This window comes from Pseudopodoces humilis, chromosome 5 (assembly GCF_049639895.1).
Source record: "Pseudopodoces humilis isolate 2021_Gansu_Grassland_sample_001 chromosome 5, ASM4963989v1, whole genome shotgun sequence".
In the NCBI taxonomy this organism is placed as follows: Eukaryota; Metazoa; Chordata; class Aves; order Passeriformes; family Paridae; genus Pseudopodoces; species Pseudopodoces humilis.
In genome coordinates this window covers 34,879,130-34,895,821 of record NC_142204.1, presented here as the reverse complement: position 1 = coordinate 34,895,821, position 16,692 = coordinate 34,879,130, and the positions used below count along the sequence as shown (strand labels likewise).

The following is a 16,692-nucleotide window of genomic DNA, read 5'->3' as shown; positions in this document are numbered from 1 at the left end:
ATGCTGAGTTTCTATAAACACCAGCACCTTGTTAAGGTCTCTACAGATAAAGACTTGAATCTGAAGACTGCTTTTATAACTCTAAAAGCACCAATAACCAACCAGGGCTGCTTATTTATTAAAAGCTTCAGGGGAGATGGATTTCATTGTCAAAAATCCAGTTTCTGTAACATGAGTAGAGCAAGAAGATAGGAGGACAGAAGGAGAAAGGGGAGCATTTATCTGGATTTAAAAAAATTGCTATCTCTGTCACTGTTCTTAGGATCAGAAGATTACTTTTTTACCCTGTGTTTCCCAATGCCCACCTTCATCTAGGTCACAGAACTTGTTAAAAAGAGAAACTTATGCAACGGTATGGTGTAAAATAGGTCTCATGAATCACAGTTACCAAAAGATAAGTAGAGAAGTGTATTGATAAAAAGTTAGTGATGTCAGTACTGGTTAAGTGACGCTCCTCAGCTTTACAGCCTATCATGAACTCAACTGCAGAACAGCTGAAGCCACATTTTAAACCTCTTTTATTTTAAAAAGTGAAGGTTCTGACTTGAAGTTTAAAACCCAAGTAATATTTGCAGTTTAAGCTGCAATGAAGCAGTCCAAATCACCAGATGCAGGCTGTTAATTGTTTAAATTCTGCATAAGCACCCTTCAAGTATTAAAAGAATTGAAAGCATGTTATCAAATACATTATCAGCAGTGAAACACGACAAAGCAAAATGAACAGGGGAAAAAAGCACCAAGAAAATACTCCCTTATTTAAGTCACTTAACTTGGTAATATAAAATAAAATTAGATAATTACAGAGAAGAAATTAAAAGGGCTCCAAATCCTACAAGAAATTAAAGAACAAAGTCTTCCAAACGCTGTCATGAGAGTTTGTCTTGAAAAGACAAATAACTTGTTACAATATGTGCAGGTAAGCAGCTATCAAGATACAAAGCCCTTGGAGGATGTCCCAAAAGGGGGAAATTACACATCAGAGCAAACACTTCAATCATATCTCTGTGTCATGATAAATGACGTCATTTCATCATGATAAATGATGTCACTGAAGAAGATATGGTTTTGATGCCAAGGTTTCTTAATAAAAAGTTACTTTTAAGTGCTATTTGGTCTTCTATTCGAATCCCCACTCTTTGCCAGCTTTCAACTACCAGTGATGCTTTTATTTATATGCTGTGCTTTGGAAGCAAAAAAAACCCACCAAACACAGAAGAAAACCAACACAAAAACCCTAAAAACCAACTTAAAATAAAAAGTATTTTTAATAGGACTACTATCATGCAAGTTTTTCTATGCTAGAGCTTTCTCGGTTTTATGCTTTAATCCAGTATATGCACCTGACATGGCAGATGTCTTATTCTAAAAAAAAGAAAGGATGCCAAACCATGATTGCAGCAACAGGTTTTGAAATCCACCATCTTAATAATCACACATTTTGTTTTAGTAGGCTTTCCTGGCTTTTGTAAAGTTTTTGCAAGTCAAACTGAAGCTATTGATCTGCCCTTGGGAACTGCTCCATACACATCCAGAGAACTCCTGTTTCCATGTTCCTCGTGCCATAGAACTTACTAATGATTGGGCTCCAGAAAGCTATGACACTTTGTTCACAGGTACAGTGATTCTCACAAGGTTAGGCTTCTTGAAGCAAAAAAATCTAATAGTACTTATCTCCAGCAATCACATCTTAACAGATACTTGAGCTTGCAAATGCTATTTGCTATAATTACAATTTACATTTTTTTATTATTACAGAGTACAGCAACCTTTTCAATTGCTGAGAAAACAATTGAGAAAGAGCTCTCCCACCCCCAGATCCCACTGGGTAAGTGGTAAAACACTTTACAAAATATATAACGTATCTTCTATCATTTGCACCAAGTTGTTCCCTATTTTCCTTAAAAATTGTAGTTTTTAAATCACTACTGCTGTATTTACCTGGAGCTATAAATAAAAATTGTTTCTACAGTAACTTCATGAGCTTTCTTAGGAGTCATGATTGATAGATCCAGCCAAAGCCCACCTTCAATACTTAGTAAGTCTATTAGAAATGTTAAGTACAAAAGACAAAAACAGACCTGTTAAGTCACTCCTCTGCAGAGATGCACAAAAGCTGTTTCTCTTCTTAAGTGTACAAATACCTGATAAGCACTGTGACATACAAGCAGTAGCATTCACTACCACTATTAAACACATACAAACACAACTATAGTGCCAAGCATTTGGCTAGGCTGTCTGCAAGGAAGTAGGCAATGAGTGACCAGAAAGTCATGTCCAGAGAGGTTCATAAACAAAAACCCACTGACAGTCCCAGTGCTAGCACAACTCACCCCCTAAAAAAATAATGCTGCAACAATAAGCAGGGTTACCTACATTTTCTAGAATACAGAACTAGCAGTCATAATTCACACAAACTGAGGAAATAATACAAGTAGTTTAAGATTGTTTCATCTCTGCGATAGGAAGGGATACTTTTGGAAAACTGATAAATTTTATCAAAATTAATTTTGATAAAATTATTCATTTAATTAAGACTACTTATTCCAGTATAATTGCATTTATTTGCAAACCCCCTGCAAGCAACAACACTTTTGTTAAAACTTGAGACACCATGCTTTGCAGCCTCAAAATAACAACTTTTCCACTTCAGTAAGAAAAGTGTAGGTTTTCAGTCAAGAACACTAAAGCAAATTTCAGGATATCTGTAAGTTGAAAGTTACAAAGCCGTTAAGTCTGAGATGGTATTCTAGTTTCAAAAGGGGCCCACAAGGATCCCAGCTTTGACAGAGGAATGCAGTTCCTCAGTGAAAGCTTCATCTAAGTTAATTGTTTTAGAAAGCAGCACTGACCACACACATACAGTCTACATGCTTGTCAGATGTGTTCACCTTGGTTACCAGATGAAGATAGTGTTATTTTGCCTTAGAAAAATACTCACTTCAAGTGTGAAATTTTAAGAAAACTAGTAAGGTAAGTTCATCCTGTAAGTTTGGAGATTTGTTAGAATTACTAACAAACAGGTTTCATAGTAACATTCATCTCAGTCCTTCTGTGAAGGAACAAAAAAACAAACAAAAAACCCCAAAAACTTAGGAAATTGAAAAAACAAGAGATAGACAGGCAGAGAGATATTAGATCCGCAATACAAAGCTAACACTTGAAAGTAATTCCCTGATGTACAATAAACCTCAAATATTCAAGAAGTATATAGATAAATAGAGGTATCTCTCTCTCTCTATATATATATAGATATATAAGATTCCAGTTACTCTTCTAGCTTCACGGTCAGGGTGGCAAAACAAACTCCAAAACTAAATAATCATCCCAGAACTAAAATCTGTATAATAATCACCACTGGCTCGCTAACTGATCATATCAAAGCAAGCTGTCATAGTTCCAACTCAAAACCCTGAACTACAATCATAAAATCAATCAAAGCATATTTCAGACTGAACTAAAAATAATTCTAAAAAAATGTCAGTGAGACTTGGCCCTTTTGAATGTTTTAGGGCTAGAACCATTTCTAACAACCATAGCTTACAGATAACTCAGTAGCAGAGTCAATGGTCATGTGCTAGTTATAGACCAAACTGAAGCATTCAGAAACTACAGTAGCATAGGAACTATACTGTATTATTTGCCATCTTGAAGATAAACCTACTTCTGTATGTGAGCCCAAAATGAGGCTACATTTAATTCTCAGGGGCTTCACCCTCTTCTTAAAGCCAACTCCATACGTCACTCTGTTTAACACCATTAGTGTAACAAATATATTTTTAATGGGGTAAGTGCTAACACCACTCAGACATAAATGGGGAAACAATCTTGTTCAAAGACTTCATCATATTGCTCTAATGTTGGCTTTATCAATGAGCTGGCAAAGATTCAGTGTTTCCAGGATAAGCACAGTGCCTGATTCAGTGTGGTCAATAACTGAAAGAGTTGGGTACCAAGTCTTGTCAAACCAATGCATAAAAAAAATAAAATAATTCAACAATGCTCCCCCCCACCAAGTACCGTGATCATCTTTTGACTTCTTGTATTCTATCTTATAGACTTTAAATTACTAGAAAGGAAACAGCTGAGGAATGCTGCTACTCTTATCCCATGCTTTCCATTGACTGTCATTTCAGGAATGCATATAGGAAAGTAAAGGAGCTTGGAATGTCTCCACCCATCCAGCAGCATCAGAGGCTGACCAGCTTAAGGATGGCTCCACTGCCTTACAGCTGCATTCCAGTTTGCATTTTACAGCTGTCAAGATCAATGAAGAAAAATATACTGTTGGGCACTGACAAAACATTTGTTAGGCAAATGTCCTCATATGCTGCATGTCTTACTTGGTATGATAAAGGTGTACTCATGCTACACTTGATCAAAACTACCTCCACATTGCTTTCAGAGCAGATTAGTTTGTCTAAGTCTAACCCATCGGAACATATACTTGGATAAAATTTCAGTATTTCCTAGAACACATGCATGCTCCTCAACTTCACATGGTGTGAGCCCAGCCTCAGGCAACACAATTACGCTGAGACTACCAATTTGCTGGGTTCTCAGTTTTTCAGAGGATTGCACTAAGTATCTTACTAACCGAGGTAATAACTTTGAGAAAGGGAGCAACTGAGAGCATAAGCAAAGGGATAAACAAGTAAAGAACTGGACAAGAGCCTGTCAAACCATCTGTTCCAACTAAAACGTAGCATATTTTGTTCAGCCTCCAGAGTGGTATATCTGCTAGGGATTTATACTGACTGCTTCTGTCTCCTAGCCTCAGATTTAGCTAACAACTGAAATTCAGTAATTTGGTAAAACAGCATTCTTGCTTCTACAATGTCAAAATCAGAAAGGCCTTAAATCAAGTGTGTTCATATCAATTTTATTCATACATACAAAAGCACATCTCATCTACTCTTACAAAGTGCTTTTTGATGATTTATCATGAGAAAGTGTTCTAACAATACCAAAAATAGAGAACACATAGAAAACCACAGACAAAGCTGTACTGTAAAAGCTGCATTAATGCTACAGTGAAATTTATACCAAGAGACCAGCAGATATTGTCCCTTATAGCTTCAGCAAATACTAAAGCCCTACCAGCTGAATTCATCCTTACACTGGAATGCAGAACTCTACCTCCATGACTAGCAAGTTTAAGAAAGCTATCAGTTACACTAACATGAAAACTGGCTTTAAATACTTAAAGTCATTTCTATATGCTACAATTTACTTGGGTTATTCTGTTTGTGCGAGAGAAATATCCACAGCAATGAAAATACATAGAAATCCCAGGTTCAGACTTGACAGACCACTCAGAAATAATAAATCTAAAAAGCTGAAGAGATTGTTTCTTGTTTCTTTCATGAAACACCAAAGAGAACACAAATTTTTGAATATAGTATTTAAACTTCCACTATTATACTCACAGTATATTATGAAAAATCACACCTTTTTCCCCTCTTCTTGCCTCCATTTCAAAGAGTAAAAAAAAAAGAAACGTAGATGACAAGATCAGTAGGAAATTAACAAGTACTAACTGTACCACCTGAACCTAGCTACTGTAACTACAGAGAGAAAGACCTGTGGGCCACACAAGAACCAATTACAAAAGGGAATTTCAACAAATATGCCTCTGTAGTCTGATCACTGAGTGACGTCAACATTACATTTATTTCTGGGCTTATTTTCTCTCTGCTCTGTTGCACAGATAAAAAATAGGTAAAGAAAAGCCATGATAGAAGAATAATAAAACAAGTTGAGCAAATTACTCAAAAATTCTCAGTGGTAGAAGATCCACAATGAGAGCATTAGGAGGTTTGGCGATTAGTAGGTTGGTTCCCCTCCAAACAGTGAGACTTTGACATCAGTTTTGTAACTGAGTACAAACCTTTCTGTACAAAATGAAGTCCTCATACTTGACAGTTTTGAAAAGTTAACAAGTATATCGTACGCAATGAGTATTCTCATTCTCCAAGAGAGTCATGGTAGAAGTCTTAGCTAGGAGGTTACTAGGTTAGCTTTGAGCTATTTCCATACCTTCCTTACCCTGGTTGTTGGATACTGCTGCTATGATGCAAACACTGTAGAGATGTAAGACTCTGACAACCTGCTTTTTGCTCTTACAGCTTGATGTGCTGCACATGTTGCAGCCCCAGCTCAAGTACATGACCTGTGTTATCATTCATCAGAAGGAACCCGGACAGTGCAGCCATAATGCCCTCTATTGAATTCTAAGGCAAAGGGATCCAGTGTTGGTAGATTCTGTGTCCCTTTTGCATCACTGGTTGCAGTTTGAAAGGGTGCCATAACAAGGAAACAGCTGGTGCCAAAGGTATCTATACCCGTTACCATATCAGGTACTAAGAATATGCCACCAGAAGCCCTGACAGAAGTTTTCACATAAGCAGTTGCAAAAACTCCTGCAAAGGAAGGTACTTCTTATCTAAGAAATAAATCTCATAGAATCCAAAGGAAATACTAAGACAACAGTAACTGTCCTTACTCAGAAAGGGTAAGCAAGCATTCTGTGAAACACAATCTTAATTAGTATTCAGGGATAAACACAGCAGAGTCCTACAACAGTGGCAGCAAATCAAAATTTCTATTTAACACTGCATACTGCTCTATCTGCAAACTAGTATGTAATTATAATGTTGCTAGAACAGTCTCACCTTCACATTCAGTTGAGCACCTAAAAAGTTGCAGAACAACACTATTTGATACAGAGAGACAGCCTTTGAGGAATTTTGCTTAATTAAACTGTAGTTGTCACAGACAAAAAAGGTAACATGAATCCTTCACCAAGGAGTAGGGACCTTCACCAACACCCACTGCAGGTGCCCAATGACCCCCACCATGCACAAACAGCCAAGACAATATCCCTTATCTTACCTCAAAAGCAGTACCCTCCCCAGAACAGGCAAGATCAGCACAATAGGACATGTTCTTAACATGCTGTGTGGTGGAATCAGGCTACAGCACTCGCCTTCCTCACCCAGAGAAAATGAGGCCAAAAACAAGGTTACCATCTCCTAAGTCTGAGCAGTCTCAAAGAAAAAGGGCAGTCAAAAAGCAGGCTGCACAGATTGTGATACCTAACCACAGCCTAATCTCCGCCAGTGCCGAGGTGTGTGCAGGTACTCCATACTGCACATTCGATATTCCCAGGGGAGCAACGTGCACAGGAAATCCAGCCTTCCAGGAAACTGGCCACATCGTGGTCCCTCCCCACTGCATGCAGCCTTTCCATGGTGCTGTCCAGAAAGGGTGGGCTCCACTTTCCTGTACAAAACTATGTAACTTCTAGACAAACTACTTTCAGCCATTTAAGCAATAAATTCCAGTCAGAGCTAGTGAACTAAATCCTCTTTCATGAAAGCCAAGGAAAACAGAAGAGAGTCCAAACTCTAAGGAATGATAGGTGTTAAGCTTTCAGGACAAGAGAACTGAATTCCACTCTGAAGAAATATGTCTGCCTAAGAAGAGATCAAGTTTTACTGAAAATATTATATAACCTCTTCTTAACGTTATTTCAGAATATGCCTCTTCCACCCCCCATTCTGGAGACACTGATAATCTGCAAGGTCACAGCTCACCTTTGGGCTTCTTTCTTTTCTCAAGTTCCCCTTACATTCCATTGTTAAGGCAGATTAGAAAAGCTGCACTTTAAATTATATCTCATCCTGCTTAACAGCTGTCTGGGAGTACAACATTCAAAACTTCCACCTCCACTACAATAACGGCACTGACATCTGATGGTAAATTTAAGTTCTCATTTCAAAGTTTTCTGGTCTTACATACACACAATCTGTATATAATGCAGATTATGCAGCACAATACACATTATCCTGCTGCAATATCCTACATTGTATATATATCTCATAGACAGGAAAATAGTACACTACAGTTTTGTCCTCTGTACTGAAGGTATAAGCTGAGGACTTGTGCAGAACAAGTTCTTAAAGCAAGCTTTGAACTCAAAATTACATAGAGGAATAACCATCACTTCATGACAATTTTTCCTCTTCTGCAAGATACCAAAGAATTTAATTCATCTGTCCTCAGATATGATGCACTCAAGTCCCTTCACTTGTGCACATGCAGATATAAAACAAAATCAGCTCACTGTCACTGTCAAGAGCTGAAGTAGCTATATACATACATATATATATATATATACTCCCCCCTTTCCTCCTCTCAGCTACCAAGTCAAGTAACTGTTTTCTTTCCCATATGCATGAAGATAAACAATTCTACATGCAGCTTTTCTGATGATGATGGCATTCTATCGCACTCAGAGGAAAAGCTTAGCTAATGGCTTCAGCAACAAAGCTTGGTGCTCCATTAAAGACCAGACCTGAAGTTCACCAGAATTTCAGGATTAATGGTACTTTCCCCTCAGCAATTCCAAATACCTGTGAAAAATACAACAAAGCTTAAGTCTCTTCCTCTAACTGCCATATGCAGCAGGAAAATCAAAGGCTAAATATTAACTATTTAATCATATCACTATTTCAGACATACGCATTTGCTCTCAATAACTGGAAAAAAAATAAATTGATGGAAGACAAGAAAGACACAACCCAAAAAAGTACAGTAATTTTATCTTCACTGAGATAAATTTATTCCTCTGAAGAAGCAATGTCTACATGGGACCTGACAGACAATGAAAAAAAAACCAAACAAAAAAACCAAAAAAAACAAACAAACAAAAAAAGAACCCCAACCAACCAAATAACCACAAAGCAACAGCATGCCATGGCAGTCTTAAACACAACATGGACTTGAACACAATTACCATCTGTCAGTCAAAAATGTCTGGAAGAATGACAAGTTTTTGAAGAGTTTCCTTTGAGAACAGATACAGCTTTAGTCCTGCTGCAGCCAAAATTGATTAAATTAATTCATGTTCCAGACTGCATCATGTGAGATTTGCACCTTTTATATCGCATATTGGAGGAAAATAAGGTCTTGTGTTAATAATGAAGAGAAACCATTCAGAGTCAGTCGCAGGAATTTGTTATATACCTTTTTTTATAGCAACAGGTAACCTTCACTTACTGTACTGCCTCAAGAGGATTATAAATTCACAACTGGTCTTATTTGCTTTCAGTATCATAAAATCAGAAAAGGTCCTTTGGTATCACTAAAGGAGGGGAGGGGGAAGGAGGAGCACGAGCAAGAATTTTAGCAGTGATGTAAATCTTTACCGTTGTTCCCTTAGGGTTTGCCCTTCCAAGCTGACTACAACATAAAAAAAAAAAAAGGGGGGAGAATATGCTCAGAATTATCGCGATGAAATCTTTTTAGTATATAGTATCAAAAACATTTTGAAAATGCCATCTGGGCATCAGAAAGTGAGAGCACCATCTCTAACAACAGAGCGAAAATAAACGTCATTCTTCCCTACCAATGGCTGGAGAACAGCAACTTGCAGACTCAAGGATCTAACCTGTTAAGGTATGGCTTCTCATACAGAGCTCCCTAGAAGCATGAAGCTACCATAACTTGATTAGAGGAGGATAAATACAGAAAACCTTGCAATGAAGTGACAGGCTAGCCTGCAGTCAGGTAACCATGCTGCAGTAACATGCTGACAGGCTTAACCACAATACACACTCATTCTTCCAGTTCAGTTCACAACTGAAAGTAAACCAACACCCTTTACAGGGGAGCAAGTGACAACTCAGACACAGCAAAGAGTCATAGAATTTTATATCCCATGTTCAAGAGGGGATTCTATCCAGTTCTGCAAGGCGGTTTATTTATTTCTAGAGCCTCACATCCTTGAAACACCTATATAGGATGGAGAAAAATTCACCAGCTAATTTCTTTTAATGTAAGTAGCAACCTCACCTAACCATTTTGGAAAGATTTTTACTTGATCAACCTACAACACATAACCATTAACATTTTTCTTTTAAACTACTGAACAACTTCTAAACTTAAGAACGAGAAGCTAACCTGTCAAAGACATTTTTTGCTTTCCAGATATTCAGTGAATCTAATATTGTGTGGAAGCTTTTGGCCTTCTAGAGAAAAAAACTATTCAGGCAAACCCGCATTATCTCCGATTGCCACAGCCTTTCCTTATTTGGCTAACGTTTTGAGATTCCAATCAGACTGCTATGAAGTTCAACATGCACAAAGCATCCATTTTGAGGAAACTTCACAGCCAGTTTCCCGTCCATTCCCCCCCAGCCCAAGTGAAAGTTATCTCCCTCGGCACCAACCCCCCTCCCAACATACCCACACCAGAACAAAGCGATATAGATTGGGCTTTACTACTTTCCAACGCACGGAAGAAAAATTTAAGATCCCTGGTCCCCTTGAAGTTCAGCTTTCACACTGCGATGGGAGTCATCGGTAATGAAAACAAACAGCCCCTTATTGATACGCGTTTCTATATAATGAACAAAACACTGGTTTCCCCTAGAAACCGGAAAGAAATAGATGATCCGTCTCTCAACACGGCCGCCCGCACACGAGCGGGCTTTAATCGGCTCAACTACTGCGGAACCGGGGAGACGAGGGAAGCAGGGAACTACTACCGGGATCCCGGGCAAGGGCCAGCGGCAGAAGCGGCCCCCAAGGCCAGCCCGCTTCTCTCACCTGCAGTCACCCTCCCACGCCGGGGGGCACCTGCCTCCGGCCCCCTCAGCCCACACGGGGAAGGGCCCGCTCTCCCCAGCCCTCCCAGGGAGGCGCTGCCAAGAGGGGAAAACGAAAGAGGGTCAGCGGCACCTCCTTCCCGCCGGAGGAGAGGCCCATCCGCCCCTTCCGACGACCTGCCCGCGGGGAGGGGGTGCATCCTCCCGCCCCTGCAGCCCCGCCGGCCCGCCGCTCGGCCCGCGGCCCCCGGCCGGTCCCAGGCTGACCCTGTCGCCACCTCCCCGCCCCGACACCCCCCAGCGGAGGGAGCGCAGCCGCCTTCGGCCCCTTCCTCCTCCACCTCCTCCTGCGGGGGGGCCACTGGGCCGGCCTCGCCCCCCCACCCTCCGCACCAGTCCGGCCGGGGGTCCCTCGATCGGCCCAGCACCGACCTGGTGGAGAGCGGTGAGCCCGTCCACATTGGCGTAGTTGATGTCGGCGCCCCGCTCCAGCAGTCGCAGCACCTCCTCGGTGTCTCCGCTGGAACAGGCGGCCAAGAAGACGGCGCCGTCGTCGAACTTCACCTTGGTCTTCTTGCGCTTGACCACGGGCGGCTCCAGGTCGGTCTCGGAGCCGATCCAGCGCTTCAGCTGCTCGTTCCGCTTCTGCTTGGCGTCCGCCATCTTCATGCCCCGCTCGCGCCGGCCCCCTCAGCCCCGGCCGCGCCGAGCGTACACTTTATACCGCCACTATCCCACAGCGCACCGCGGCCGCGCGCGCTCACCCGCCCAGGGAGGGCGCGGGGCGGGCGGGGAGCGGAGAGGCGGGGCGGCCTCGTTAGCATAATCCCGCGAGACTTCCGGGGGGCGAGCAGCGGGGCGGGAGGCGGCGCGCGAGCGGAGCGGGGCGGAGCGGGGCGGGGCCCAGCGGGGAGTGTGAGAGGGGAGTGGGGAGTGTGAGTGTGCGTGTGAGGGGGACTGGGACTGGGACTGGGACTGGGACTGGGACTGGGACTGGGACTGGGAGTGCAGCCCCACTTCTGTCGGGGAGCTTCGCTAAAGGCGCTGCCCGTGCCCGCCTGCGATCTCCGTCACCTGTAGTGACATCGGTGTTTCGGCCTGCATTGTCAAACGGGGCGCATGCAGCCACTTGACGGGGAAAAAGCAAATAAATAAATGGAGCAACTTGAGTGAGGGTCCTTTGTTTTGGGAGGTTAGACATGACCATCTCAGACCACCTTGATGTACAAAAGCACCAAGTCCCATTTGTCTCTACATTTTTAGGGGACCTCCAGGGAAGCTGGAGAGGGACTCCTTGTTAAGAACTGTAGTGATAGAACCAGGACTAATGGGTACAAATTAGACTAGATATTTTTGTAAGAGGTTCTTTATTGTGAGTGTGGTGAGACACTGGAGCAGGTTGCCCAGGGAGGTTGTGAATGCCCCAGTCCTGGCAGTGATCAAAGCCAGTTTGGATAAATCCTTGACCAACCTGGTCTAGTGGGAGGTGCCACTGCCCATAGCACAGGATTGGGATTAGATTATTTTTAAGATCCATTCCAACCCCATAATATTCTATGATTCTATCATTCTACATGGCAGCGGACAAAGCCCTTATTCACTTACATTTCACTTACAGTTCACTTCCATGATGTCAAAACCTGGGGCAGCACAGCCATCTTTTCTCTTGAGAGAAAACAAGTAGTTACAAACCATGCAGCATTTGAAGATACGAAGACTAAAATGTTTTTGTTCAGAGTTGCAACTTCTAGGAACCAAGCTATTATAGATAATAAAGTTTTTTCTATGCACAGCATGTTTTCTTTAGCTAAAAGCAATATGTATTTTGCTTTAAATGGAATAATCTCTGGGGATAAAATGTGGTTTTGAACTTACTGGAAAATAAGTTTTATTTTCAAATAATTATAGGAAACAAAGTATAGTTTGAGAGGATCACCAAACCTCATACACTTCAGATTTTACATGATTTGTGCTTTTCTAATTAGAACATCTCCTTCTTATGGTGGGCAGTCTTGCAGCCAATTCAGGCTCTTATTTCCATTTTTATTGATAAAGATGTCAGTGACATTTCACAAGAAGTAGTAGTTGCAAGTACCTGCAGCAACGTGCTTTTCTTAATGTCTTTCAGAACAGATTTTCATCTGGAGATATTTACATAATATCCATCAGACTTACTCATACAGCAGTGCATGAGATACACGCACTGACAGTTTGAAGGCGTAATGTGATTGAGAACAAAAGACAACATCTGGTAGTCAAGATGAAAGATTTGCCACAGAAAGATTTGCAGTCTAAGTAGGTGGATGAAAGATTATCTGGCACCTAATTTATACCTTCCCATTGGCAGCCTGTGTGACTAGCCAGGGGTACATTTTAGATTCCTGGGTTTGAAAATAAGGCTGACTGCAGAGTACAATTCAAACCCAGTCTTTGCAGTGTTTATTACTCACATGAGTGTTCTAACTTGTACTTTGGCATGGCACTGTCACCATCAGCATGGCATGGACAGTTACCAGCTGGGAGCTTGGATGCATCACCCGACTCATGACTAAGGAGGGAATTTGAGCAGGCTCCAGGCTCCTGCTGTGGTCTTGTCCTTGTGGGCAAACTCCCTGGGGGACAGGCTCTCAACCCAGTGGCATTTCCTAAGGACTTGAAAACTATAACCCAGAAAAAGGTAGTGCAAGATATAAGCTGCATTCTCCTGTCCCATATGTCTCAGATATTTTACAAGGCACCTCCTCATTGTGCTGTTTCTCTCTCAGCTGGCTGTCTGAAAATTTGACTCTTCAAGAAATCTCGTATCTGAAGAATGTTTGATTTCAACAAACAATATTTAAATAGAGTGCTTTATTAGCAACAAAGTAATTTTAGGCAAATCAATAGGCACATGTTCAAAATGCACTCTCTCAGGAATCTCAATGTCATGGAGCGTGTTTCTAAGTTTTCATCAGAGCTCTAGTCCCCTCTCCTTGACTTCAGTTTTCCATCTCAGCTTTTTCTTTCTGGTCACAGATCCTCTTTTAACTCCAACTTGCTCTTCTTGGCTTGTTAGTGAAATTCAGAGGTTCTACTGCTCAATTTTGTTCTTAAGTATCATACAGTTAGCTTGATTTAAAAAAACTTTCCTTTTATTCTTCTTTCCAGGAAAGATTTTTCACTGATTCAGCTCCAGCTTTTCAGAGAACTTCAGCAAATATTTTTCCATACACTGCAGCTATTTGTATGTTCCACATTCTTGACATTATTTTCCTTGACTTTTTAGGTTTTTTTGATTGCACCTCATGGTTGGGAGTTATGCTATATTTGAGGGGTTTTGCAGACAGTACAGGCAAGATATAATTCATTTGTACAGTCAGCTGAAACTCAGATATTCCATACATATTGAATATAAATGTCTTTCAGAGATAGCTGTATGCTCTACTGGAAATTATATGTAGTTCTAGCAAAATCTAGCAAAGCATATGGTCTTCCTTAAGCAAAAAGTAGAGCTGTCATTCATGTAAATTAGTTATCTCTGCAAGTGTTCAACTTCAAGAAGGGAATAATAATACAAATAATAATATTTTTTATTTCTAATTTTTTCCTATCTCATATCTCCCATAAATGTCTGCAAATTCAATATCAAAGGCATATTGGGTATATTCTTTACCCTACCATAATGCCATTCTACCTCATTTCTAATGTCATTCCATTTCATTGTAGAATCAAGGCAGCTGAGAGAAGATGAGACTGTCTACAGCTTCTAATTCCATACTAATTGACATAAACAAATGTAAATACCAATAATAACTTCTGTAGAAATATGAAATTCTTTTCCCATTATCTGTCTAAGCATGGAGTGTTAAACTCATTTCTGCAGAGGGTTAGAGCAAACATATATTAAGGCTGTTTCTGAGGACCATATTAAAATTAATTCTAAAAGAGTCGCTACTGCAAAAGAGTATCACAAGAGTGAATTAGATAACTGCATAAGTGTGCATGTGTATTTACAATAATCACAGTAGGCTAACAAGAGATACTTAACCATCTGAGCTACATTATGAGTGCAACTTAAGGGCACACTAAGTTAGACCTAGTTTTATCAGTTTTTTTGGTGCATTGCTACCAGGCTACCCAACACACTAGGTATGCTGTTATATCCTTTGCTTGCATGTATATACACAATACTAAAGGTGATTAAGTATGTAATTTTCCACGTACAAATATTAGCACTGAATTCAGTAGGAGATTCAGTAGGAGTGGTTTTCTGTAGAGGTAACAATGTAACCATCTAACCATGCTTTTCTGTAGAGGTAACCATTTTACAGAGATAGCATCTATGTGTATACATATTTTCCGTGAATTTCACGACAGACTTCAAGTGGTCAATACAATGATTTAGCAATGAGATTGATATCAGTGTGCTTTCTGGTTTTCCATGTTTTCTTAAAATCATTATCTTAAAAGTATTACAAGCATTGTTCAAAGCTATTTCACACAGGCTTCTAGACAGAAGAAGTTCTCAGATGAAGCTTTTGCACTACTCAAAATCATCATCTTTTGGGATGTAGAATTTTCTTCTGACCTCCAACTGGAAAATTGCTGCCTTGTCTCTCATTTTGAACAGCACTACACACAGTGTGGCTTCTAAAAATTTTGTCTTAACATTTTGAAGGAAAACTAATATATATAACAAAGTTAATATCATCAATTCCAGCTCTGGGAAAAAAGGGTAATTTGAAGGATAATGACAAATATTGCATATATATATATTGACACAAAACTTTCTAATAAATGTAACAGATTCTCACAAAGAATTGTGGTTGGTAAAATGAGAGCAAACATAACAAAATATAAAAGTGTCTTTTCACATCAAAACACCATGACAGAGATATTTATCACAAGAATAAGGCATTTCTTTCATTGTTTTATTTGATAGTCATAGTAATTTCTATCTTGAAATCTGGTATATTCTCTACCCTGATTGTGTGACACACTCACACATGTAACAGTGAAATCTCTGGTACAATCCTTATCCAGAAAAAAAGAGGTAAGAGGACTGTGCACAAATTGCTATCAAAATTTTCAAGTAAACTACATTATAAGCAAACTTCTTGCTTTTTAGTCAGTTGTCAGTAAGATTCTTATACAGGAACCCCACATTTCAAGGTGGGTTACTTTTTGATGCTGCATAATCCTGAGTCACCAAAACGAAAACTACCATAGCAACCAGAACACAGATTTATAAACTGTGCAGTTCTGCATAGTTTCATATCCAAACCATTTCATTTGCAACGGTGTTTTCTTCTAGCATCTTCCATGAGCTTTATACAGATTGGTGTCTCTGTATTCCTGAATGGCAATGCAAGCCAACATTTAAACTTGATTCACATGGAGATGCTCTCACATATTTTTATGTATACCCATCTGTTAAACTAACATTTGTTCTATGGACAATTCCAACAGTACATGGATTAAGCTAAAAATAGTTGTCTTTGCTAGTAAAAAGTAACACTATGTTCTTTAGAAATAGGAAAATATACTTATTTATAAATTTGACTTTATAAAATCATTCTTACTTTAAATTAAATTTAATTTTTGTCTAGTCATGTAATGAAAAAAAAAAGAACTGAGCCATATGTTGTGTAACAGAAATATAGGTGCTCTGTTTCTATCCAACGTTTGCAGTCCTGGGAATACTGCATATGTATGGATGCAGACACAGTGTTAGACACTGCAGTGACAGTTGTCCATTTTGTCCTCTTGATATTGAGAACAAGTATCTTTGATTTATTTTACTGTCTTAAAGGCCACATAACCTTACAGTAGCTTTTATGAATCTCTGTTCAACTTTCTGAAGGTAAAGTGTTGCTTTCCCACTCGTGTGTGGCTTAAGTCGAGGAGCATACTGCTGAAACAGTACAATACAATTGAATACAATTTAAATACTGAGGGGGAATGGAATGACCTGTCCCTCTGAAATGCATCCAAATGGTTCCCTGTGAACTGCATTCTGAACATATCACAGCTGGGAAACATACTTTCAGGGCTGTAGGAGAATATTTTGGACAAATAGAAATGAAAGACATCCTATTCTAGC

At 40.0% G+C, this 16,692-nt stretch overlaps 1 protein-coding gene across 2 annotated transcripts in view; it reads right to left on the bottom strand.

Moving 5' to 3' along the window:
* The window catches only part of PPP1R12A (protein phosphatase 1 regulatory subunit 12A), a 113,253-nt gene extending 101,867 nt beyond the window's left edge, over positions 1-11,386 (bottom strand). Inside the window, exon 1 of one of the 2 annotated variants that reach the window (XM_014248945.2) lies at positions 11,043-11,386. In XM_014248945.2, the coding sequence (XP_014104420.1) occupies positions 11,043-11,279 (237 nt within the window). In that variant the 5' untranslated portion in view covers positions 11,280-11,386. The remainder of the gene's footprint in view (positions 1-11,042) is intronic. The other variant, XM_005519385.3, reaches the window with a different exon arrangement.
* Between the last annotated feature and the right edge of the window lie 5,306 nt (positions 11,387-16,692).